The 27106-nt window shown below is 48.5% G+C and overlaps 1 protein-coding gene across 5 annotated transcripts in view; it reads right to left on the reverse strand.

The window, feature by feature from the left end:
- The window catches only part of rasal2 (RAS protein activator like 2), a gene marked incomplete at its 5' end in the record, with an annotated part of 105847 nt that extends 79025 nt beyond the window's left edge, over positions 1 to 26822 (reverse strand). For 3 of the 5 annotated variants that reach the window (XM_083659407.1, XM_083659408.1, XM_083659406.1), the window contains 2 exons: positions 14501 to 15275; positions 15437 to 15570. In XM_083659407.1, coding sequence (XP_083515533.1) covers positions 14501 to 14984 — 484 coding nt within the window. Of the gene's footprint in view, positions 1 to 14500; positions 15276 to 15436; positions 15571 to 26695 lie in introns of those variants that run through there. The other 2 variants (XM_083659411.1, XM_083659409.1) reach the window with 1 other exon arrangement.
- Positions 26823 to 27106: the final 284 nt, after the last annotated feature.

The raw sequence follows: 27106 nt of genomic DNA on the forward strand, positions 1-27106 counted from the left end.
ACTACACGGACTCAGGCGCCTAAAGAAATTTGGGCTAAGGCCAAAAATCCTCAGGGACTTCTACAGAGGCACCATTGAAAGCCTGCTGACTGGCTGCTTCACCTGGTACGGGAACTGTACCACCATGGACCGCAGGGCGCTACGAAGAGTGAGGCGCGCGGCCCAGCACGTAACAGGATGTGAGCTGCCAGAACTGTACAATCAGCAGTGCCTCAGGAGGTCCCTGAAGATCATCAAGGACACAAACCATCCTCACAACAGCCTGTTCTCCCTGTTACCCTCAGGGAGGAGATACAGGGTCCCAAAAGCACGAACAAATCGCCTGAGGGACAGTTTCTTCCCGCAGGCACGAGACTCCTTACATACACAAATAAACAATCATGTAGCAGCTGCTACCATTTATTAGTTAGCCTGGCTTAGCCAGTGACTCATAAGCCCTTTTCCCACATGTGCTTTGTACCGCAAAATGACCGGAACGTGGTCTAATGCCTGCAAGTGGGAAAGGCGCCGTGCCGGTATAAGCGCGACCCCGTCGTCCCCGACATTTCACCAGTTTCGAGCCAGTCAGAAGAGCGGTATGCTCTTAAGGGAGACCAAACGGGTCCAGTCATTTTCCGCGACAGCGGCCCTTCAATCATGGGCGAAGTGTAGCCTACACACGTTGCTTAATGTTCCAGCGGGCATAATCTAATCATTCGCGCACATTAAAGCAAACTGGCAAAATGATCTTGTGATAGCCTAGTCTCGCTAGCCAGCCTCTCTTCCTTTCTGTCAGAGAGTCTGGCGTCGCGGAAACAGGCACGGGGATCAGCCCGCCCCTGCTCTAAAGCTGCTCTCCCATTCGAGTGGCTGTTTCGGTGGCAGCAGGATATCCGCTCCCCCGCTTGCAAGCTCTGTCACGCTCTGTCATTGGCTCCGACCATATGTCAATCAGAGCGGCTTCCGCTCCCATGGCATGTGTGTCGCTGTAATGCTCCCGGCCGCCGAACAACGCTAACTAGCTAGCGTAGAAATCTAACGGCAGAAATCTATGGGCTAACTCGTTGCTACATGCTGAAAATGGCAAGTTTTGAAGAAGATATGGATTGTGCAATAAAGAAGGCCTGCTCGGCACTTTCGGTGGATGGTTGTAAAGATATCCAGAGAATATGTTTAGAACATTTGCTGTCTAACAGTCTAACAGTCTGTCTTTATGCCTGTGCGCTCTCCTCCCGTCTAAATGTTCCGGCGACACAAGTTCCCCCCCAAAACTATTTTCCAAGGGCACTAACGTTAAGCACCGCCCAAGACGAAGCTGATTGGTTAACCCAAACAGAGCATTTTTTTCGCAATCCCACAATGGAAACCTGCGACGCCAGACTCTCTGACAGAAAGGAAGAGAGGCTGGCTAGCGAGACTATTGATAGCCTAATAAGAGCAGTATGTCAGCTTGCTGATTTCCGAAGGCAACCCCGGACACATCAAACGAAGCCAGTCTGTAAAAAGTGCTTCAACGCGACGCAGGTGAACGGATAAACATCGAACCAGCAACTATTTCTCTCAGACACGGATCCCAACTTCTTCAAAGTGCATCATCTAATCATTCGCGCACATCAAAGCAAACTACTTCCACATTTCGCTTGTGCATTTGCTTTCTCTACATAGGCACAAGCGTTGGGCAGCTTGCCTTGCAAGCCTCTGCCATTCTCGCTGTGTGTCTGTCCTGTGTCAGGCTGCTGCGAAGTACAGGACTGAGTGAAGTTTTGCCGACCCCCCCAAATAAGCTCCCCCCTCCCCCCTCCCCCGCCCCCCAACATACCGGCTATTTGACGACTAGATTCCCACATGCGCGCGCTAAAGTGTGAAGGGAAATTCAGGGAAATGTCCGATATTGACTTACAGGTAATTTTCCGGTACGCATGTGGGAAAAGGGCTATAGGAATAGACTACGTGACAACCAGGAAAGACTAGTGACTACTGGAGAGTCAGTTGACAGCCGGAACAGGGACGGCACCCGGGAGCAGTATGGGTTAGCTCCCCAGCCTGCGTCTTCCGTGAGGAAGAAGCCCAACAATCCACGAGAGGCCTTTTAGGAGGGCCATTCAAGCCGCAAGTGGAGTCTGCAGTGCCACCAAGTACTGGTACTGCATGGTATCCACCAAGATACCATCACCTCGGAATGAGATGTTTGGAGCGGGGGAGTCTGGTGCAGCACACAGGTCCTAGACCTGGTGAGACGAGGGAGGAGCCCGGCCGGGTGGCAACCCACAGAGCCCGGTCCCTCTACGTACCAGAGCCCTCCCCCTACCCCTCCCCCTCCCCCGGCAGAGTAGTTCCGGAGCAGCGGATTGAGTGGCCCTGACCGCATGACCACCTTCGACCCTCCCTATAGGGCTGACCGTGGGTAGCTACTGGGACGTAAGTTGGGGCTTGGCCAGCCCCGGCTGGGTCACCTGGGCGAGGGTGTATGATGTTGCGAGACCCGAAACATCCTATGACCCCAGGGTACATCACTGAGGATACGTCCCAGTTGCATCCATGCGATGTTTTTTTCTTTACATATGATAATTATGCCTATGTTATTGCACCTGTGCAAACAGAATGTTTAATCGTGTTTTTAAGGTGTCTACGCTATAAAAGAAAAGGAAAAGTTTACTGTTATTGCTTGTTGTTCTCTTGTTTTACTGCATCTACATGCCCTGTTTTTGCACTGTTATACTGTTATTTGCATTATGTTGTAACGGAGCCTACAGCACAAGAATTTCACACGTGATACTTGTACTACGGAGTGACAATATAAATCTTGAATCTTGAATCTTGAATCTAATATCGTGAATCCAGGAGGATAATCGTCACGTCAGGCCGTCACCCCGGTGCAGTCGGTAGCGCTGTCGCCTCACAGCTAGAAGGTCCTGAGTTCGATTCTCGCCTGGGACGCTGTGGGTGCTGGAGTTGTGACCCCCCCATATCTTCAGTGCCTACTGCCCAGGTGGGCTATCTCATCGAAAGGGCCTTTCTGTGTGGAGTTTGCATGTTCTCCCCGTACCCCCCAGGGGGTTCCTCCGTACATAACCCCCCACTAAAAACATGCAGAAGATCGTCATTCGACCAGTGACGACAACATCTGAAGTTGGTCCCCGGGCGCTGGAAAGAAAAAGCGACCACTGCTCCTGGCCTGCCCCCTGGAGGAAAGGACAAGCCTGGATGGGTCAAATGCAGAGGACATATTTCACCGGCCACCGTCAGCATGAGTGTGTGTTGTGACCACATGCATGTGTTGTAGTGTTCATGTGACAATAAAGACGGGCTTCCGTCTGAAATCGTGTTGTTTAAAGTTGAGCCCAGTGTGCAGCAGAAACGGCACGTGCACACGCCTCGTGCACAGTGTGCCTCGTGCACACACCTCGTGCACAGTGTGCCTCGTGCACACAACGCTCGTGCACACGCCTCGTGCACAGTGTGCCTCGTGCACACAACGCTCGTGCACACAACGCTCGTGCACACGCCTCTCTCTCTGTGTGATGTCATGTGTCATGTGGGGCCCGTTCTTACTGGCTGCCTGTTGGTTGTTAGATCTCTAATGTTTCGGCCTGACTCTCTTCCTCAGGCTCTTCACATAAAACCAATGTTTGCCTTCTTTAATCCTTCTTTGATCCCACTGACACTGTTGATTTATTCTCAACCTGCAGCCAGTAACTTTCCTACTTCACAGTAAGTCTGTATTTGAACAGACAGTCTACATGAGATGAATAAGACCAGTCTATGCTTAGACTAGCCTTAGGCTGCTTTCTCACTGGGAACGATTGCCCCCCCTCTCCTCTCCCCCCCGCTGGTCAGCTTTCACATTTAACATTTATTCCGCGCTCGGAAACGGAACAGAGTGCACTTGCGTCATCAACTATGCCTGCAGTGTATCCTCGCTCCATGTGTTGTCTATGTGGTTCGGAACGGTTGGCTTTCACACTCGCAAGTGTTCCGTGCCCGAGCACGCCAAAGCGTTCCCCACACCACATTTTCAAGTGGATCCTGTCACGGTTCCCTCTTGCTCGCCCGGGAGCAGAACGGAACGCAACGTTCACACTCGTCAAATGTTCCGAAACTGGGGTCAATTTGGGGACAAGTGTGCTCGGGAACGGTACCTGGGCGCCAGTGTGAAAGCATCCTTAATCTCCAGGCTTTTCCAGGATCTGGCTTCCCAGCTGGTCCAGGATCTGGCTTCCCGGCTGGTCCAGGATCTGGCTTCCCGGCTGGTCCAGGATCTGGCTTCCCGGCTGGTCCAGGATCTGGCTTCCCGGCTGGTCCAGGATCTGGCTTCCCAGCTGGTCCAGGATCTGGCTTCCCAGCTGGTCCAGGATCTGGCTTCCCGGCTGGTCCAGGATCTGGCTTCCCGGCTGGTCCAGGATCTGGCTTCCCAGCTGGTCCAGGATCTGGCTTCCCGGCTGGTCCAGGATCTGGCTTCCCAGCTGGTCCAGGATCTGGCTTCTCAGCTGGTCCAGGATCTGGCTTCCCGGATGGTCCAGGATCTGGCTTCCCAGCTGGTCCAGGATCTGGCTTCTCAGCTGGTCCAGGATCTGGCTTCCCGGATGGTCCAGGATCTGGCTTCCCAGCTGGTCCAGGATCTGGCTTCCCAGCTGGTCCAGGATCTGGCTTCCCGGCTGGTCCAGGATCTGGCTTCCCGGCTGGTCCAGGATCTGGCTTCCCGGCTGGTCCAGGATCTGGCTTCCCAGCTGGTCCAGGATCTGGCTTCCCGGATGGTCCAGGATCTGGCTTCCTGGCAGCAGAAAGAGGAAGGCTGTGCTGCTTCAGCTTCCTTCTCTCTGTGGTCTCACTCTTAGTTGGAAATGTTGCACCTTATAAGGGAAGTGCTGCTGCTGTGTGTGTGTGTGTGTGTGTGTGTGTGTGTGTGTGTGTGTGTGTGTGTGTGTGTGTGTGTGTGTGTGTGTGTGTGGTTAAATAATAATAATACATGCCAAAATAATAACAGCAGTAGAACATTCTGATACAAAGAAAATCAAACGAATGTCAAATATGTAGAGCAGAATATAAATGTGAAGAGAGTAAAACACAACACTGCAGTCAGGTGTGTGTGTGTGTGTGTGTGTGTGTGTGTGTGTGTGTGTGTGCGTGCGTGGACGGCTGGTTGGACCTCGCCCCGGCTCCCAGACATTCCCAGCAGGGTTTTGCCCGAGTCAGGTTTCGCTTTACGCACACGCACTCGCGCGCACACGCACACACGCGCACGCACACACACACACACACACACACACACACACACACACACACACACACACACACACACACACACACACACACAGGCTCTGCCCGCTCCAAGGGGCAACCTCCGGGTATGAAATATGAGGCCAATGCGGAAGTGCTTTAACCTGGCTGCATTGAGTGCATTCTTTCTAATGGCCATCAGGGGGCGACCCTACTTACATTACATTACATTACATTACGTCATTTGGCAGACGCTTTTATCCAAAGCGACTTACAATAACACACTTTTTGTCAGCAATAGAGCAATCAACTATGGAGCACAGTCTATGACAACTACAAATCCTGAAGGAACAGTGGTACGAGTTTTTAGTTTAGGTTTTTTTTTTTTTTTTTTTTTTTTAATTAAATAAAGAGAGAGAAAGAAGAGAGAAAGAAGTTAGATCAAGAGGGGCCCAGGTGGAGCCTGAAAAGGTGAGTCTTTAGTCTTCTCCGAAAGATCGGCAGTGATTCAGCAGTCCTGACCGAAGGTGGCAGCTCGTTCCACCATTGGGGTGCCAGGGAGGAGAAGAGTCGAGATCGGGATGAGCGACTTTTGAGCGCCCGTAGCGAAGGAGGAGCGAGGCGACCTGCACTGGTAGAGGAGCGAAGGGAGCGGTGAGAGGTTTGGAACCTGACCATAGATTGCAGGTACAGGGGAGCTGACTGGTGTACTGCCCTGTAGGCCAGTACCAGTGTCTTGAATTTGATGCGAGCTGAGATGGGAAGCCAGTGGAGGTCCCGGAAAAGGGGAGTGACATGAGAGAATTTGGGTTGGTTGAATACCAGACGGGCTGCAGCGTTCTGAATGAGCTGAAGCGGTCGGATGTCGGTGGCAGGTAGGCCAGCCAGGAGCACGTTGCAGTAGTCCAGGCGAGGGACGATAAGTGACTGGACCAGGAGTTGAGTCGCTTCTCTTGTGAGGAAGGGACGGATTTTGCGGATGTTGTAGAGGGAGAACCTACAGGAGCGTGCTGTCGCAGCTATGTTGGCAGAGCAAGACAGCTGGTTGTCGAGGATCACCCCAAGGTTCTTAGCTGTTTGGGAGGGCAGTACAGTGGTGTTTTCGATGGAGATGGAGAGATCTGTGAGAGGACAGTCTTTCCCTGGGAGGAAGAGTAGCTCTGTCTTACCAAGGTTGAGCTTGAGGTGGTGGGCAGACATCCAGTCGCCAATGTCCTTGAGACATGCAGAGATGCGAGCCTCGATTTGAGTGTCTGAGGGGGGGAAGGAAAGGAAAAGTTGGGTGTCATCAGCATAGCAGTGATAAGAGAAGCCATGAGAAGAGATCACATAGGCAAGAGATCTGATATAGAGAAGAAAAAGTAAGGGGCCCAGGACTGAGCCCTGGGGGACACCAGTGGTAAGAGGGCAGGATCTGGAGACGGACCCTCTCCATAAGACCTGGTATGAGCGGTTCGAGAGATAGGAAGCAAACCAGGATAGTGCAGAACCTGAAATGCCGAGATCAGACAGAGTGGAAAGAAGGATTTGGTGATTGACTGTGGTGATTGGTGATTGGTGATTGGTGATTGACTGTACTTCTTTCCCTACTCAACTTTCCTAATGAGTTTATGTCTCAATCGCAAGTGTCAAGTCTTCTTTGATACAGCATGATGTTCATTTAGTCAAGTATATACCGTAAAATACCAATTATTAGCCCGGGCGTTAATTGACAAAATATGTAGCCAGACCCCGCGTCAATATGGGACCTGCGGCAGTTTGGGACCTGCTTTAATTATTTTTGTACAAAAATATTGCTCAGAAAAGATTGTAAATAGTATGAAATTGTTCATTTAAACCATTTATTTTAATGAGTTGGCTACAGCCCTCCACACGATTGCTTGTCTATGGGGAGAGCCGCGCCTCCCTCTCAGCGCAGCAGAGCACATTGCATGCCAGTTCTGGCCTGTACATGAAATCAAATAAAATTTGAGCTGAACTGTGACCTACCGGTATTTACCACTAAACTTTCTCCGCTGAAGGTGAGAGAACATGATCATCATGTGAGCAGATTATTTGTTGCATGCGCTGCCTCCTCCGCTGGCTGCATGCGCTGCCCCCTCCGCTGCAGTGTGCGGTGAAATACCAATTAGAAGCCGACTTCTATGCCCGCTGGCAGGGAAACATACCTCAAAGGCACGTTTCTCAAAATAATTATTACACCAGAGATGTCGGTTTTAGTGTATAAAAATCTTCAGGAAATGCCTACACTAGGGATGCAGGGGTTAACCGGTTTGACTATTAACCACGATTTAAAACGTCACGGTTATATAACCGCAGAGGCTCCGCTACACCGAGTGTTTTGTTTCACAACAGTCCGTCAGTTTAAACTCCCATGCGGCGCAGACGGCGCTGGAAGGAGAGGAACCTGTCTCTCTCGCTTCGTTTCCGCACGGACTATTTAGCGGAGGCACCAAACACAGGCAGCTGCCATGTCTCCCAGTAGTAGCCAGTCTGTAGCCTAGCCATGGATGCCAGCCCAACATAAATGTTGCAATACATGTCCCGCAAGGTTTCTGAGATTAGGGGAAAGTCTGAGCTGGTGTTACGTTAAGCCAAACGTGGGGAAGAGGCAGCGGATTTGTTTAGCGTTAACATACAGTCATTGACGTTAACGTTAGCTGTTGTGGCTAATGTTAGCTAGCTGGCCATGGCCTGGCGTACATAGTTCCTCAAGCTCGTTGTGACCAAACATCCCCGCATTTAAAGCACTTCATGCTCCCAGCGCTGGCCTAAACCATAGAGAACCTCATGCTTTACATGAAAAGAAACATCAAGGGTTTGTGTCAACTCCAAAAGCAACCCGCTAACGTTACATGTAGGCCTAATAACGTGAAGCTAACGTAGCTAGCTGCTTGGCAGTCATGATCTGACTGAGACAAGGAAAACAAATGCGCACATTTACATAACAAACACCAGTCAACACCACAGAGTGTCCTTTCTTTAATCCAGAGGGAGCATTTTCCAGTAAAAAGTGAAACGACACATGATGGCTTATAGTGAGGCTTTCCATGCCTGCCCCATCATCACTTCAATAGAACTGACCCCAATGCAAAATTCATTTCAGACGGCACATTTAGTTGCCAGTAACATGCCAATAAGAGTCTAAGTTACTATGCCTTTTGTGTTTTTTTCTGCAGACTAAGCAGCTATAGGCTTTCGCTTCTATAAAGTAATAATAAAATATTTTTTGTATTGAATATTGAGTGATACACTTTACTAATACAATCATATTATATCAGAAATGTTGTTTGTTTTATGTTCACAATAGTGATGTCAGTTAGATTTGATTAGGTCAGAGCCATGGAATATTAAATCATCCATCTTTGCTCACTACATCTGCCCTTTCTTCTTTTTTTAATCCCAGGTGTGCATAAAATACAGGTTAAGAACTTATTTTTTTAAATACAAAAATGTGAAAAAAGTAACATAGTATGTTTATCGTATCGGTTATTGGCCAGGAGAATATTTATCGGTTAGCGTAGGCCTATACTATCGGCTGTAAAAATCCATATCGTGCATTAGTATTCCGGAAGGCAGCAACTGTTAAGATTGTGGGGGAAATACAATAAAACCTCTATTTAGAGAATGCTCATGTGATTTTTATACGTCCATAACAATAATCGTGAAACCGTGATAATCGTGGTTTTTTCTCAGACTATAATCGTGGATCAAAAAAAATAATCGTTGCATCCCTAGCCTACACAATTTTCAGAATCATCAGATGTTGACGGAAAACGAATTTTGATCAGCAAGTTTTTCGTGCATGTGTTTTTTTTCCTCGTTGTTCCCGTTTCCTCGTTGTTCGTCTTCTTCATCCGATTTTCCTTCTTCGTTGTGTTTGGGAGATGCATTCAACAGGATGTCACAAAGGTAAAAAGAAAACATTGAAAAAACTAACCGGGCGTCAAATTGGGACCTGCTTTTATGTACAAAATATGTATCCAGACCCCGCTTATATATGGGACCCGCGGCAATTTGGAAGTCGGCTTCTAATTGGTATTTTACGGTAGTCCATTCAGAGTCAAATAGATCAGTGGTTCTCAAACTTTTTGAGACCTTCTACTCGCCAATGGCACTTGGCGGGTGTTAATTTCGGGCGGTGGTCACCAGTGATGTCACTCGAGCACTCAATGATGATGTCATCAGTGAATGATGTCACCAGACGATGTCATCATTGCTTGAGTGACATCACATCATTATTAGGTAATTAGGGCCCTAATCGGCTCAAAAAATCTGTCTCCGCTAGCTCACCCGCAGGGGGCGCTCTTTACACTTCCTGAAAGATTCAGCCGATCACACGTAAAATGGCCAAACACAACTCTGCTCACAGACACTTCACATTCTTATTATAGGATTCTCACAAGGATGGAAGTACACACACACACACACACGTACACACACACACACACACACACACACACACAGAGGCTCTCTCTCTCTCTCTCACACACACACAGGCTCTCTCACACACACAGAGGCACACACACACACACACACACACACACACACAGAGGCTCTCTCTCTCTCTCTCTCTCTCACACACACACACAGGCTCTCTCACACACACAGAGGCACACAGACACACAGACACACACACACACACACACACACAGACACACACACACACACACACACACAGGCTGCTTTGTTTGTTGACCCACACGGTTGACCTGTGTGTTCAGCAGCAGGTCCGGTCTCCGTAGCAACCGGTAAATACAACAGCCCCCATCCAATCACAATGCTCTGACATCACCGGCTTTATCAAGATGGGAAAGGAGGTGCGTGTGTGTGTGTGTGTGTGTGTGTGTGTGTGTGTGTGTGTGTGTGTGTGTGTGTGTGTGTGTGTGTGTGTGAAAACAGAGAGGGGTGTGGTGGTGAGAGTGGCCCAGTCTGTCAGACAGACAGGGCTAATCCTGGAGAGATGCATGTACTGTGTTGCTCTCACCCTGTGTTTTCAAAATGACACGGATTGGCCAAAGGGGGGCGCTATAGTGTTTGACTTAACAGTCTGACTCACTGGAAGCAGGCTACGGGGAGAAGCTCTGCCATTGGCTCCGACCATTCCAGTCGGACAAAGGGAAATCTCTTCGCTCCCTGTGTGTCACTCTCAAATGCCTCCGCCGCTGTGAAACAACAACGCAGCTAGAAAGCTAGCAAGCTAAGAAGCTAGCAAGCTACATGGAGAAAATGGCAAGTTTTGATGAAGATTTGGATTGTGCAATAAAGCAGGCCTGCTTGGGACTTTGGGTGGATGGTTGTAAAGATAACAGAGCCGTTTTTCCCACTAGACCAGAGTGAGAGTAATGGCGCATTCCTTTATCGCAAAATAACTGGGATGTTGAGGCTAAATGACGTCACATCCGTTTTGTTAGCGTTCCATTTGCAGAAAACTTGAGCTGGGAAGTTCACTGTTCATTGGTCAGATCCAGTCGCTAGCCAGGCTAGCCATTGTTAGCAATAACAATTGACAACATGGCATTTCAGGGCATTTTGCGCATACAAACACTGCAGCCTCATGTCCACACAGATAGAAGTTAGGCAGTGCTGTGTGTACAGCTGATTTAATGAGACACAAACAAAACAGAAGTGCTAAACAATATTACTACGATTATAATTACTGTTGTTGCGTGGCGCAGCCATCTTGGATTTTTGAGGTGGGGGCTGCTGAGGCTCCTACGAGTTTGGAATGGGAAATACCAGCTCTGGTGACGTCACCGTCCCAGCTCATGACCTTTGAAGTCGTAAGATTACCAGGCCTGGAAACCCCTTCCACCAAGGACCTCACCAACAACAACAACCCCCCCCCCCCCCCACACACACACACAAACTCACTACCTCCTCCTAAACTCAACTGCCCCCCCCCCCCCCCCCCCCATAAAACTGGAACTCATATCTAATTTAATGCCTGTTTAACTGGGACTGTAAATTCATGTACATTCAATGTAAACTCTTATTTAAGTCCGACTGTAAATTCATGTAAATCCACTGCCTATTTAACATCTATTTAACTCAGTCTGTAAATCTCATGTAAATCCAACGTAAATTCATATTTATCATCCACAGAACACTTCACCACTCATGAACATATTGTATATATTTACTCGATTTGATTGCACTTGCAACTTTGTGGTTGTCTTTAGTTATCTTCCTACGCTGCATACAGACACTAAGACACATTCCTCGTATGTAACTTACATACTGTGGCAATAAAGATTATTCTGATTCTGATGTGACCGTGTTGCCGTAGGAGTTGTGCACCAGAGGGCGCTCTGGAGCAGAACGGCTCTAGGCTCAGCTGACAGCAGTAGCAGCACCCAGTAGCTCTAGAAACACTAGAAATGTAGTAGAAATGGTGTAAAACGGTCTATATTACAGCAACACTCAGCCACAAGTAAAAGCTTTCAAGGCTCGTTACTGCATGAAGAAAAGCTGATATTGTGTCCACTGTTCCGTGTGCCTAACGTAAAGGCTCATTTATGGTCACTCCGGCGAGCCAGACGCGGGGGAGGAGCCAAGCGCGGGGGAGGAGCGAGGGGCGCACGCCAAAAATGACGTCATTGCGCTCCGCAACCGCACAGTGCGTACCTGAAGATTTTTCTTCCTGCGCTTTGCAGGGAGAGACAGGAAGAGGAAGTACACTGAGCCGTGTTTATTGACCCATGTGGTAAAACTTTGATTTGTAACTGTTCGTTTTGAGTCATTTCACTTGTATTGAGAGAGATTAAGCAGCACAGTTTGGTGATTCTATTCATTAGGGGTGTCAAAAATAATCGATTATAAGATGCATCGCGATGCGGACGTGCACGATTCTGCATCGATTCACAAATGTCAAAAATCGATTATTCAACTTTTTATTTATTTATAATCAAATAAAATATAATGGAAGTACATGCAGTTGTTTATTTTAATTATGGATCATAATACAATGCAATTCCAAATGCACTTTTATTTGAAAAGTAGCCACACAGTGAGAAAAAAGAAAGTGAGAAAAAATAAATCATGTATTGTGGAAAAAAGTGATGCATCGATTTAAGATGCATCGAGATGCATCGATAATCGTAATCGAATCGAAGCCCTCTGAATCGTAATCGAATCGAATCGTGAGGCCAGTGAAGATTCACAGCCCTACTATTCATGTGCTGATGATATACGGTTGTTTGAGAGTAAAACCACACTCAGTACTGCACATAATGCTGTTTTCATTGTGACTTTTCATGGGCTGTTCTCACTATTACCACTGTACAATGTAACATGCTGATCACTTGGCTGCAGCTTTGACTATGAAAGCATCAGCTCCAGCGCGGCATGCACACGTGATCACGGCATGCGCACGTGATCACGGCATGCGCACGTGATCACGTGATCACGGCATGCGCACGTGATCACGGCATGCGCACGTGATCACGTGATCACGGCATGCGCACGTGATCACGGCATGCGCACGTGATCACGGCATGCGCACGTGATCACGTGATCCTGGCATGCACACGTGATCACGTGATCCTGGCATGCACACATGATCTGCGGACGTCTGCCTTGCGGAGCCTCGCTCAACTATAACGAGACCCTTAGTCACTGCTTCTCTACTTCTTGGTTGTGTGTTCAAATGGATCAAATGGAATGATGGAATTTCTTCCATCTATTTCTGTCTCTTTCTCCCAAATGATCCATGACTTACTTCACTAGCGAGCATTTACATCCTCTCTCTCAATTCAACATATTGCGCTTTGGGGGATAAGTGATCATTGACATTTTTCACTATTTTGTGACATTTTATACAAACAAACTAATCCATTACTCTAGTGGAAAACAGAAAGGTCACATGAATGTTAGTTGCAGCCCTCAACAGTCTGTAAATCACTTCAGGCACATCAAAAGTCTGTAAATCACTTCAGGCACATCAACAGTCTGCAAATCACTTCAGGCACATCAACAGTATGTAAATCACTTCAGGCACATCAACAGTCTGCAAATCACTTCAGGCACATCAACAGTCTGTAAATCACTTCAGGCACATCAACAGTCTGTAAATCACTTCAGGCACATCAACAGTCTGTAAATCACTTCAGGCACATCAACAGTCTGTAAATCACTTCAGGCACATCAACAGTCTGCAAATCACTTCAGGCACATCAACAGTATGTAAATCACTTCAGGCACATCAACAGTCTGTAAATCACTTCAGGCACATCAACAGTCTGCAAATCACTTCAGGCACATCAACAGTCTGCAAATCACTTCAGGCACATCAACAGTCTGTAAATCACTTCAGGCACATCAACAGTCTGCAAATCACTTCAGGCACATCAACAGTCTGCAAATCACTTCAGGCACATCAACAGTATGTAAATCACTTCAGGCACATCAACAGTCTGCAAATCACTTCAGGCACATCAACAATCTGCAAATCACTTCAGGCACATCAACAGTCTGTAAATCACTTCAGGCACATCAACAGTCTGTAAATCACTTCAGGCACATCAACAGTCTGTAAATCACTTCAGGCACATCAACAGTCTGTAAATCACTTCAGGCACATCAACAGTCTGTAAATCACTTCAGGCACTTCAACAGTCTGTAAATCACTTCAGGCACATCAACAGTCTGCGACTTGTCTCAGACTTGCGCGACACATCGTGACGTAGTCAGCGACACTAGACATAAATTGGGCTTAAAGCCCAATTTATGTCTAGTGATGCTTTGTCTGCCGACACTTTGGAAACGGTCGCCGACAGAAATGAGGACTTGAGTCGACACGACTGTCGGCGAGCAGTGTCTGCTACCTGGTGAAATGTCTAGTGTCGCTGACTACGTCACATAGTGTCGCGCAAGTCTGATTGGCTATATAGACGGCACGCGCTTGACTTCCTTGTTTTGGTTTTCACTCGATTGAAATGAATGAACGTGTCCCCGCTAATTTTATCAGCCTGTCCTTGATGTATGACTTTGTGAAAATCACAAAGAACATCGTGACCAATTTCCCAGAGAGAGAGGAGGTGAGTTGTGTGTCGTTTATATGCGGCTGCAGCCAAGTACGTTACATCTTGCCTCCGAGGTGGTTTCACTGTGCATTCCATTCCCTCTCTTCTCGTGGCTGTCTGTCTGCAGCACTATAGCGTTTGAGTGTCACGTGACCGTTGAACCGAGGCGAACGTTCACTGAAGTATAAATGCAACAACATGAGCGACACTTTCTTTTTCGTCTGCGACCATGTGCTGAGCGACACTTTCTAATAAGTATAAATTAAGCTTAAGTGTCCTACCAGACGCTGCCGCTCCGTTGGTGTGGGGTCCGCCTCCGGTGCCGAGCACTCGGCCAACGCAGGACCAGGAGGCTGTCCCTGTCCCCCTGTCCTCACCGTGGCCCGTCCTGTCCTCACCGTGGCCCGTCCTGTCCTCACCGTGGCCCGTCCTGTCCTCACCGTGGCCCGTCCTGTCCTCACCACGGCCCGTCCTGTCCTCACCGTGGCCCGTCCTGTTCTCACCACGGCCCGTCCCCTCAGACAAAGACCTGAGGTAGGGGACAAGCCTCCGGAGCGAGCCGGGCGCTCCGTCGTATTCTTGGCCTCCGCGTTGGGAGCGGCCGGCGCTCCCGTCGGCGTTGACCCTCGGCAGGCTGAGCGGCCAGGCGAGTCCAGCCAACGTCCTCCACTCGTATCTGTCCACAGGCCGCTGAGGGGCATGCTGGGAGTCTGCTCTCCGCCAAGGCATCCTGTAGCGCCGCAGGCGCTCCAAAGCCTCGTTCATGCTCTGACATTGGATATTAATCGTGATCAAGATTTTAGCTTCCCACAATCATGACAACAAGAAAATTGAGATAAAAGGTGTCGCCTTCCATTTAGCAATGTGTTGCTCTGGCTTTGACTTGTGTTGTAAATCCAGCGCACCCTTTCCCTCGCAGTAGTGTGTAAATCCAGCGCACCCTTTCCCTCGCAGTAGTGGGTAAATCCAGCGCACCCTTTCCCTTGCACTGGTGCATGTAGTTTCAGCTCGAGTCCAGAACAGAGAGCCGGCCTGTTTGTCCATTCACGTTTAAGCCTTCCTTGGTGGAAGATGACAGTTCAAAGAAAGCCAGAATTATTATAATATTTTGTTAAGTTCAAAGTCAAAGAGTAATCGTATTAAATAATTGTGATCTCAATATTGATCAAAAATAATGGTGATTATGATTTGGACCATAACCGTACAGCCCTACTTACTTAGACAGCCAGGATTCAGACAGCCAGACCAGGCAGACGCAAGCCTCCAAAACGGCCCAACCGGTTGGCTTGCTGCCAGCTGTGAGAGGCACTGACATACTAAACTAACGCAGCACTTTTGAACCCAATACGAGTGAATAGTGAAAAGTCTCCGGTTCGAGGCCTGCCAGCTGGTGCTGTGGCGTCGCCTCGTTGTTGCTCAACGGCTGCCGATCGTCTTCCTGGGAGGAAGTGAAGTGTCAAATGAACACGTGTGCTTCCTCTGAACCCGTCCAATCAGCTCTCACTCACCAAACCTCAGACTGTGGTTTCCGTGTCAGACTCCAAACCCAAATTGCACAAACTGTTGACATGCCCTGACTTCTCTCTCTCTCTTTATTAACACTAGATTACAAACTCTGACTATAATATCTCTGATGATAAATACCCAGTTGAGAGGGTAATGCATTTATTGTAAGATATCATTTAAAAAGACAAAACACCCAAATGTGAAAAGACAGGCTAAAAATAGGCCTAGAACCCTGGGAAATTCAGTGAGGTAAAAATGACCGCCTATGGCTGTTCTAGGTAAAAATGGTGATATTTTCTTTGCCTTTCGTGTAATTTATATAAAAACTATTTTAGTGAAAATACAGACACTTTTAGGAAGTCAGGTACCACCAGCATTATCTTTTTTAATTTAACAATAACAGTTATTGCACATATAAATCTCAAATAGGTTACAATGACCGCCGTGGGCGTTCTATCCATCTATCTATCGATCGATAGATAGTGACTGTATATATATACTATGGTGGAGACTCTGGAGATGGTGCGCCATGGCTGCAGTTATGGAAATTGCCTGCTCCGCGGGCTCTCAAATTCAAAAGACAGACAGACACCGCCCACCCACCTAGGCGTCATCGTGCAACTGTGCTCATTATACATCTAGGGATGGTACCGAGCACTGGTATTAATTGGTACCGGTTCCCGATTGGTTGGTACCAGGAGTATCAATAAGGTGCTGGACGTTCTGTGCTGCTTTTTATAATATCTTTTTTCTTTTACCGCTCCCTAACGATGACGAAGCGGCACCAGGCGTTTGACGTTGCGTGTTCACACTCGTGTCTTCAGGACAGGAGTTTCACGCTTCAGGACAGGAGGCAGCATGTTGTTGTGTCACTACGCTTCAGGACAGAAGGCAGCATGTTGTTGTGTCACTACGCTTCAGGACAGGAGGCAGCATGTTGCTGTGTCACTACGCTTCAGGACAGGAGGCAGCATGCTGTTGTGTCACTACGCTTCAGGACAGGAGGCAGCATGTTGTTGTGTCACTACGCTTCAGGACAGGAGGCAGCATGTTGCTGTGTCACTACGCTTCAGGACAGAAGGCAGCATGCTGCTGTGTCACTACGCTTCAGGACAGAAGGCAGCATGTTGTTGTGTCACTACGCTTCAGGACAGAAGGCAGCATGTTGTTGTGTCACTACGCTTCAGGACAGAAGGCAGCATGTTGTTGTGTCACTACGCTTCAGGACAGAAGGCAGCATGTTGTTGTGTCACTACGCTTCAGGACAGAAGGCAGCATGTTGTTGTGTCACTACGCTTCAGGACAGGAGGCAGCATGTTGTTGTGTCACTACGCTTCAGGACAGGAGGCAGCATGTTGTTGTGTCACTACGCTTCAGGACAGAAGGCAGCATGCTGCTGTGTCACTACGCTTCAGGACAGAAGGCAGCATGTTGTTGTGTCTCTACGCTTCAGGACAGAAGGCAGCATGTTGTTGTGTCACTACGCTTCAGGACAGAAGGCAGCATGTTGTTGTGTCACTACGCTTCAGGACAGAAGGCAGCATGTTGTTGTGTCACTACGCTTCAGGACAGAAGGCAGCATGTTGTTGTGTCACTACGCTTCAGGACAGGAGGCAGCATGTTGTTGTGTCACTACGCTTCAGGACAGGAGGCAGCATGTTGTTGTGTCACTACGCTTCAGGACAGAAGGCAGCATGCTGCTGTGTCACTACGCTTCAGGACAGAAGGCAGCATGTTGTTGTGTCACTACGCTTCAGGACAGAAGGCAGCATGTTGTTGTGTCACTACGCTTCAGGACAGAAGGCAGCATGTTGTTGTGTCACTACGCTTCAGGACAGGAGGCAGCATGTTGTTGTGTCACTACGCTTCAGGACAGGAGGCAGCATGTTGCTGTGTCACTACGCTTCAGGACAGGAGGCAGCATGTTGCTGTGTCACTACGCTTCAGGACAGGAGGCAGCATGTTGTTGTGTCACTACGCTTCAGGACAGAAGGCAGCATGCTGTTGTGTCACTACGCTTCAGGACAGGAGGCAGCATGCTGTTGTGTCACTATGCTTCAGGACAGAAGGCAGCATGCTGCTGTGTCACTACGCTTCAGGACAGAAGGCAGCATGCTGTTGTGTCACTACGCTTCAGGACAGAAGGCAGCATGCTGTTGTGTCACTATGCTTCAGGACAGAAGGCAGCATGCTGTTGTGTCACTACGCTTCAGGACAGAAGGCAGCATGCTGTTGTGTCACTACGCTTCAGGACAGAAGGCAGCATGTTGTTGTGTCACTATGCTTCAGGACAGAAGGCAGCATGCTGCTGTGTCACTACGCTTCAGGACAGGAGGCAGCATGTTGTTGTGTCACTACGCTTCAGGACAGGAGGCAGCATGTTGTTGTGTCACTACGCTTCAGGACAGAAGGCAGCATGCTGTTGTGTCACTACGCTTCAGGACAGAAGGCAGCATGCTGTTGTGTCACTACGCTTCAGGACAGAAGGCAGCATGTTGTTGTGTCACTATGCTTCAGGACAGAAGGCAGCATGCTGCTGTGTCACTACGCTTCAGGACAGGAGGCAGCATGTTGTTGTGTCACTACGCTTCAGGACAGAAGGCAGCATGCTGTTGTGTCACTATGCTTCAGGACAGAAGGCAGCATGCTGCTGTGTCACTACGCTTCAGGACAGGAGGCAGCATGTTGCTGTGTCACTACGCTTCAGGACAGGAGGCAGCATGTTGTTGTGTCACTACGCTTCAGGACAGAAGGCAGCATGTTGTTGTGTCACTACGCTTCAGGACAGAAGGCAGCATGCTGTTGTGTCACTACGCTTCAGGACAGAAGGCAGCATGCTGTTGTGTCACTACGCTTCAGGACAGGAGGCAGCATGTTGTTGTGTCACTACGCTTCAGGACAGAAGGCAGCATGTTGTTGTGTCACTACGCTTCAGGACAGAAGGCAGCATGCTGCTGTGTCACTACGCTTCAGGACAGAAGGCAGCATGTTGTTGTGTCACTACGCTTCAGGACAGAAGGCAGCATGTTGTTGTGTCACTACGCTTCAGGACAGAAGGCAGCATGTTGTTGTGTCACTACGCTTCAGGACAGAAGGCAGCATGTTGTTGTGTCACTACGCTTCAGGACAGAAGGCAGCATGCTGCTGTGTCACTACGCTTCAGGACAGGAGGCAGCATGTTGTTGTGTCACTACGCTTCAGGACAGAAGGCAGCATGCTGTTGTGTCACTACGCTTCAGGACAGAAGGCAGCATGCTGTTGTGTCACTACGCTTCAGGACAGAAGGCAGCATGCTGTTGTGTCACTACGCTTCAGGACAGGAGGCAGCATGTTGCTGTGTCACTACGCTTCAGGACAGGAGGCAGCATGTTGCTGTGTCACTACGCTTCAGGACAGGAGGCAGCATGTTGTTGTGTCACTACGCTTCAGGACAGAAGGCAGCATGTTGTTGTGTCACTACGCTTCAGGACAGGAGGCAGCATGTTGTTGTGTCACTACGCTTCAGGACAGAAGGCAGCATGCTGCTGTGTCACTACGCTTCAGGACAGAAGGCAGCATGCTGTTGTGTCTCTACGCTTCAGGACAGAAGGCAGCATGTTGTTGTGTCACTACGCTTCAGGACAGAAGGCAGCATGTTGTTGTGTCACTACGCTTCAGGACAGAAGGCAGCATGTTGTTGTGTCACTACGCTTCAGGACAGGAGGCAGCATGTTGTTGTGTCACTATGCTTCAGGACAGGAGGCAGCATGTTGCTGTGTCACTACGCTTCAGGACAGGAGGCAGCATGTTGTTGTGTCACTATGCTTCAGGACAGAAGGCAGCATGTTGTTGTGTCACTATGCTTCAGGACAGGAGGCAGCATGTTGTTGTGTCACTATGCTTCAGGACAGAAGGCAGCATGTTGTTGTGTCACTACGCTTCAGGACAGAAGGCAGCATGTTGTTGTGTCACTATGCTTCAGGACAGAAGGCAGCATGTTGTTGTGTCACTACGCTTCAGGACAGGAGGCAGCATGTTGTTGTGTCACTATGCTTCAGGACAGAAGGCAGCATGTTGTTGTGTCACTATGCTTCAGGACAGGAGGCAGCATGTTGTTGTGTCACTATGCTTCAGGACAGAAGGCAGCATGCTGTTGTGTCTCTACGCTTCAGGACAGAAGGCAGCATGCTGCTGTGTCACTACGCTTCAGGACAGAAGGCAGCATGCTGCTGTGTCACTACGCTTCAGGACAGAAGGCAGCATGTTGTTGTGTCACTATGCTTCAGGACAGAAGGCAGCATGCTGTTGTGTCTCTACGCTTCAGGACAGAAGGCAGCATGCTGCTGTGTCACTACGCTTCAGGACAGAAGGCAGCATGCTGCTGTGTCACTACGCTTCAGGACAGAAGGCAGCATGTTGTTGTGTCACTACGCTTCAGGACAGAAGGCAGCATGCTGCTGTGTCACTACGCTTCAGGACAGAAGGCAGCATGTTGTTGTGTCACTACGCTTCAGGACAGGAGGCAGCATGTTGTTGTGTCACTATGCTTCAGGACAGAAGGCAGCATGCTGTTGTGTCTCTACGCTTCAGGACAGAAGGCAGCATGCTGCTGTGTCACTACGCTTCAGGACAGAAGGCAGCATGCTGCTGTGTCACTACGCTTCAGGACAGAAGGCAGCATGTTGTTGTGTCACTACGCTTCAGGACAGAAGGCAGCATGCTGCTGTGTCACTACGCTTCAGGACAGAAGGCAGCATGTTGCTGTGTCACTACGCTTCAGGACAGAAGGCAGCATGCTGCTGTGTCACTACGCTTCAGGACAGAAGGCAGCATGCTGCTGTGTCACTACGCTTCAGGACAGAAGGCAGCATGTTGTTGTGTCACTACGCTTCAGGACAGAAGGCAGCATGCTGCTGTGTCACTACGCTTCAGGACAGAAGGCAGCATGTTGTTGTGTCTCTACGCTTCAGGACAGAAGGCAGCATGCTGTTGTGTTGAAAGATATTAGCGAGCGAGTCAAACTCCGCCTCACGTTGCAACAAACGTCACGGTGTTTTTGTTGAACCTGACTTGTTTTCTGACAGAAGATTATGTGACTTAAATGCACTGACTTCTGGGTTGGCCTACAAACATACGTCATCCCTGCGGTACAGCCTTTTTCACCTCAACCATTTTGTGTCTAAAAGGCAGGAAGTAACACAGGTGCAACCAAAACACTAACGAGGGCCCCAGCACTGGACCACCTAAATGGATTGGAAGTTGGAAGCCGTCATTAATGTTTGCCTGCACTAGGGCTGGGTCGGTTTGAAAATTTTAAAAACGGTTCGATATTGCCGTCTAAACCGGATCGAACCGGTATACCGATTTTTTTTGTAATTTAATTTAATTTTTTTTTTTTTTTTAAGCAGGGCTCCCGAGTGTGGCCCATAACTGTCTGTAGTGCAACTTCAGTCCACCTGATAGCGATAATACACCTCTAAGCTGGTATTGTCAACCAGCAATGATACTGAATAAAAAGAAGCAGGGCACCTGTGTAACAAACACACCCTGTATTTATTTCTCATAACTATTCAGCTCAACTTTTCTTCTAAACATCAAAATAATAAATGAAATAAGACTTCTGCCTATAGTGCAACTTGAGAAAAGGCTAAAAGGCTAAAAACACAAGCAGTGCAATCAGAATGGATTGGCTTACAGCTGAGCTGCCTTATAAACTTCAAAACTCACAAATTCACACAATATAGGGCCTAGGCATGGGTCGGTTTGAACATTTTGAAACCGGTTCGATATTCCCCAAAAAAACGTATCAAAGCGGCTGCAGTTGGTGGCGATAATGTAGCCTAGGTAAACCCAGCCACCACGTGACCTGCTCTCTCAGTTCCCAGTCACTGAGAACAGGTCTGAGAGCAGGTCACGTGGGGGATGGGTTTACCCAGGCTAGCGATAATGCACCTCTAAGCTGGTATGCTGCCAACCAGCACGAACACTGAATACAAATAAGCAGAACATTTTAACTGTAACAACACACTGTTTTTATTTCTCATAACTATTCAGCTTAACTTTTCTTCAAACATCAACATAATAAACAAAATAAGACTTTTGCCTACTAGTGCAACTTGAGAAGAGGCTAATACGAACAATAGTGCAATCAGAATGGACTGGCAAAAAAAAAAAAAAATTTTTTTTTTTTTTTTTTTTTAGTTTTTTTTAGTTTTTTTCGGTTTGCACGTGATCAAACCGGTTTGGGCTCGTATACCGAACCGAACCGGTAAAACCGGAAATCGACCCATGCCTAGCCTGCACCTGTGTTATTTCCTTCCATTTAGACACAAAATGACGACTGTGAAAAAGGTCAATTGATCCATGGGTCCTGGTGCAGAGCTCTTGGTGTGACAGCAGCACTGACACAGGGAGGAGCTCTTGGTGTGACAGCAGCACTGACACAGAGAGGAGCTCTTAGTGTGACAGCAGCACTGACACAGGGAAGAGCTCTTAGTGTGACAGCAGCACTGACACAGGGAAGAGCTCTTGGTGTGACAGCAGCACTGACACAGAGAAGAGCTCTTGGTGTGACAGCAGCACTGACACAGGGCAGAGCTCTTGGTGTGACAGCAGCACTGACACAGGGCAGAGCTCTTGGTGTGACAGCAGCACTGACACAGGGAGGAGCTCTTGGTGTGACAGCAGCATTGACACAGGGAAGAGCTCTTAGTGTGACAGCAGCACTGACACAGGGAAGAGCTCTTAGTGTGACAGCAGCACTGACACAGGGAAGAGCTCTTGGTGTGACAGCAGCACTGACACAGACAAGAGCTCTTGGTGTGACAGCAGCACTGACACAGGGAGGAGCTCTTGGTGTGACAGCAGCATTGACACAGGGAAGAGCTCTTAGTGTGACAGCAGCACTGACACAGGGCAGAGCTCTTGGTGTGACAGCAGCACTGACACAGAGAAGAGCTCTTGGTGTGACAGCAGCACTGACACAGACAAGAGCTCTTGGTGTGACAGCAGCACTGACACAGGGAAGGACACCCGTCCTCAAAACAGACACCAGCTTATTTGTGAGCGCTGCAGGTTGGACCCCTGTTTTGTTTGGGAGGGGATATCCTGCCCCCGAGCCCCCCTTCTGACTACAACCTGGCCCACAAGGAACTTCCCACTTCCTCCTGTGATCAGCCTCCATTGTCTGCTGCATGAGGCGGAGGACCAAACCCCCAAACTAAACCCCTCTGGACTGCTCTCTGCTTTGTGAGGCCAAAACTACTAAACCCCTCTGGACTGCTCTCTGCTTTGTGAGGCCAAAACTACTAAACCCCTCTAGACTGCTCTCTGCTTTGTGAGGCCAAAACTACTAAACCCCTCTGGACTGCTCTCTGCTTTGTGAGGCCAAAAACTACTAAACCCCTCTAGACTGCTCTCTGCTTTGTGAGGCCAAAACTACTAAACCCCTCTGGACTGCTCTCGGCTTTGTGAGGCCAAAACTACTAAACCCCTCTGGACTGCTCTCTGCTTTGTGAGGCCAAAACTACTAAACCCCTCTAGACTGCTCTCTGCTTTGTGAGGCCAAAAACTACTAAACCCCTAGACTGCTCTCTGCTTTGTGAGGCCAAAACTACTAAACCCCTCTGGACTGCTCTCTGCTTTGTGAGGCCAAAAACTACTAAACCCCTAGACTGCTCTCTGCTTTGTGAGGCCAAAAACTACTAAACCCCTCTAGACTGCTCTCTGCTTTGTGAGGCCAAAAACTACCAAACCCCTCTGGACTGCTCTCTGCTTTGTGAGGCCAAAAACTACTAAACCCCTCTGGACTGCTCTCTGCTTTGAGAGGCCAAAAACTACTAAACCCCTCTAGACTGCTCTCTGCTTTGTGAGGCCAAAACTACTAAACCCCTCTGGACTGCTCTCTGCTTTGTGAGGCCAAAAACTACTAAACCCCTCTGGGTTGCTCTCTGCTTTGTGAGGCCAAAAACTACTAAACCCCTCTGGACTGCTCTCTGCTTTGTGAGGCCAAAAACTACTAAACCCCTCTGGATTGCTCTCTGCTTTGTGAGGCCAAAAACTACTAAACCCCTCTGGACTGCTCTCTGCCCGACCCGCGGTTCTTTGCCACATGTCACCCCCTCTCCCTCCCCACCTTTCCTATCTACCTACTGTCCTATCGAATAAAGGCAAAATGCCCCAAAAATAATCTTAACCAAAAAAAAAGTAGTAAGTAAACTGTCGCCATATTTCTAAATATAGGCCTATTCCAATATGTTCTGCATGTAAAAATACAACCTTTTTTCCCGGTTTCCCATCATTAATTTCCCAGGAAACAGGAAGGATGGCATTTCCCGGGAATCCCGTTTCCCGAGATTAAACCCTAGTAGTGACAGGACAGGAGTGTATACACGCAAAATGGTGCCGCTTCGTCATCGTTAGGGAGCGGTAAAAATAAAAAATTATAATAAAATACCGATAGCAGCACTGAACGTTCGTTTATCGATAATCCTGGTACCGACCAATCCGGAACCGGTACCAATTAATACCGGTGCTCGGTACCCATCCCTATCTTTGACACAAAGTACACTGGATGTGTGTACCGGTAGTTATTGATAGATCTAGCCTCTTAATTGTGCTCTCAAGATGTCTAAAGTTTTCTTCCGGAATCTCTCCAAATCCTGTGGGAAACACTCCAAAAGGGTTTTGTATAGTATGTTATGTTTTAAATATGTAAATTCTGTGTAATGTGTACATAAACATGTTCCTATGGAGATAAATATTTTCTCAAGTTTGTTTTGCATTTAAGTGTCACTTTATCAGATATTTTTAGTGACCAGATATTGGTAATTCCCTCGGACCGGCGTACTACTACACGCGCACGGCCGAGGTACAACGAAAGCGAGCCGGTACATCCTTCCTCCCTCCCTTCCTTCCTAGGCTGAAGCATTTCAGTACTGGATGGCAGCGAGCGTTTCAGTGCCAGACACAGAATCCTGCTGGGTGAGGTCACTGACAGAAACAAGCTCATGACATCATCACACTGTGCCAGCGACTATGCACTGGGTGAGGTCACTGACAGAAACAAGCTCATGACATCATCACACTGTGCCAGCGACTATGCACTGGGTGAGGTCACCGACAGAAACAAGCTCATGACATCATCACACTGTGCCAGCGACTATGCACTGGGTGAGGTCACCGACAGAAACAAGCTCATGACATCATCACACTGTGCCAGCGACTATGCACTGGGTGAGGTCACTGACAGAAACAAGCTCATGACATCATCACACTGTGCCAGCGACTATGCACTGGGTGAGGTCACCGACAGAAACAAGCTCATGACATCATCACACTGTGCCAGCAACTATGCAGCTGACTATCAAACGTTTTATCGAACTATTTTTTGATTGTATTGATGACGTGTCTATTGTCGGTATATATTACTATGGTTTTATCGCCCAGCCCTAAGAGCAATGTTCATATCGGTTCATATGGGTGCATGGTGTCCCTCAGAACACACTGAATCTCCTCCTTCATGTAGTGCTGCTTTCTGTAGCTAGCTGACCTCTTGTCCTCCTCAGGTCAGAGGTCAGAGGTTAGCTATAAAAAGATCTCCTGCTTGCTTGTAACAACAAAGAATCACATTCAGTGCTGTTAAGAGTCTGGCATGATGCAGCCTGGTCCAGTACAGAAGAAACATTTGTGCCTTAAGAAAACATACACACTTCTATTCATAGCTAAACACACACACAGTTATGACAACAGGCATGCCTTTATGGGATGCTTCACGTTACCTTGACCTAAAACCATATAAAAAAACCTGTTAGAGCTATGTCAAAACTGGAACAAGCAACCACTACATTTAACCCAATCTGGGAACCCAGAGTCTAGACTCTGGGACAGCCCTACTGCTTTTCCCGGCTTCCTGTACACCGCGCCTCTCCTGCCACCGTCACTTCCTTTTCCGCGTCCGTGCTCCACTGTTTACAGTCTTATTAGCAACTTGCATCGCGACTTTCCAGTAATTTTCCACTGTTGTTGTGAGACGAGTTGACGTCTTCTATACAGTGTGTTTATGCGTTAACGTTATTAGTGAATAGCCGAAAAGGAAGTGACGTTGGCTTTTCCGTCACTTCTGCTTTCCTTTTCCGCGTCTGTTTCGGCTATTCACTAATAACGTTAACGCATAAACACACTGCGCATAGAAGATGTCAACTGGTCTTACAACGACAGTGGAAAATTACTGGAAAGTCGCGTGCAAGTTGCTATTTAGACTGTAAGAAGTGGAGCACGGACACGGAAAAGGAAGTGACGGTGGCAGGAGAGGCGCGCTGTACAGGAAGCCGGGAAAAACGGTAGGGCTGTCCTCTGGGTTCCCAGATTTCATTTAACCTAGACTAGACCGTTTTTTTTTAAGAAATTAAGAGCAGCAGTCATTCAGAAAGAAATCAGGTTGGGCTACAAATTATATTTTAGGTTTATTATCCTACTGCTTCACTGACTGTGCACTATAGCAGTATTTGGCAGTACCTAGCTTATTAATTATTTGTTTAACTATGCTTTATCTTATCTTCATTTAATTTCGTTTTGTTGATATTGTGGACTCTCTATTTTGGGATGTTTGAATGTCTTGTGTTTTGTGTGGACCTCAAACAATAGTCAGTGCGCTAATGACTGATGGGGAGCCTAACTAAAGAAAGAAAGTAGTTTAGAAGCTCATGAGAGCAGCTGAGCTCAGGTTCCAGACTGGACGCCATGACCTCGGCCTTGGCCACGGCTGTTCTGTTCCCCCCTGGCTCTCCTCTCCTCACACTCTGGATCACTCCACACTACGTACCATCTACCCGTCTGTTCTGTTCCCCCTGCCTGGCTCCCCTCTCCACACTCTCTGGATCCCACCCCTCTGTCTGAGCTGAGCTAACCACCCTCTCTCTGTCTGACTGTAAAAGGCTTGAAGTCATAAGTTTATGACAGTCTAGCCCGCTAGCCCCCCCGGGAGGTCTTACCGTACACACGGAGCCAGCCCTGCTGCTGGGACAGCGTGTCCGCCAGGATGCGCTCCAGCAGCGGGTCCAGGCAGCTCAGTCCCCCGGGAAGAGACTCCACGTCCCCGGACACCGAGTCCGTCTCCATGACGTTACAAAAATAAACAATAAATACAATCCCTTGTGCTGTTTAAAAGCAGTTCTCCTCAAAGCTGGCCCGGGATGAGCGACTTCAACCGTTGAAAGCGAGAGGAAAAGGCGTTAAAGTGTGTCAGTCCGTCATGGAGAGCAGTGTGTGGCTGCTAGCTAGCCGTTAGCAGTCCAGCAGAACCCACCGGGCTCAGCTCATTGTTCGGGCTGGTCCAGGTGAGCTGAGCGGGTTTAAACCTCCAGCAGCAACCGGGTTCCAGGACCAGGAGAGCCGGCCAGCCT

This window comes from Poromitra crassiceps, assembly GCF_964638095.1.
Source record: "Poromitra crassiceps genome assembly, chromosome: 23".
NCBI classification, from domain to species: Eukaryota; Metazoa; Chordata; class Actinopteri; order Beryciformes; family Melamphaidae; genus Poromitra; species Poromitra crassiceps.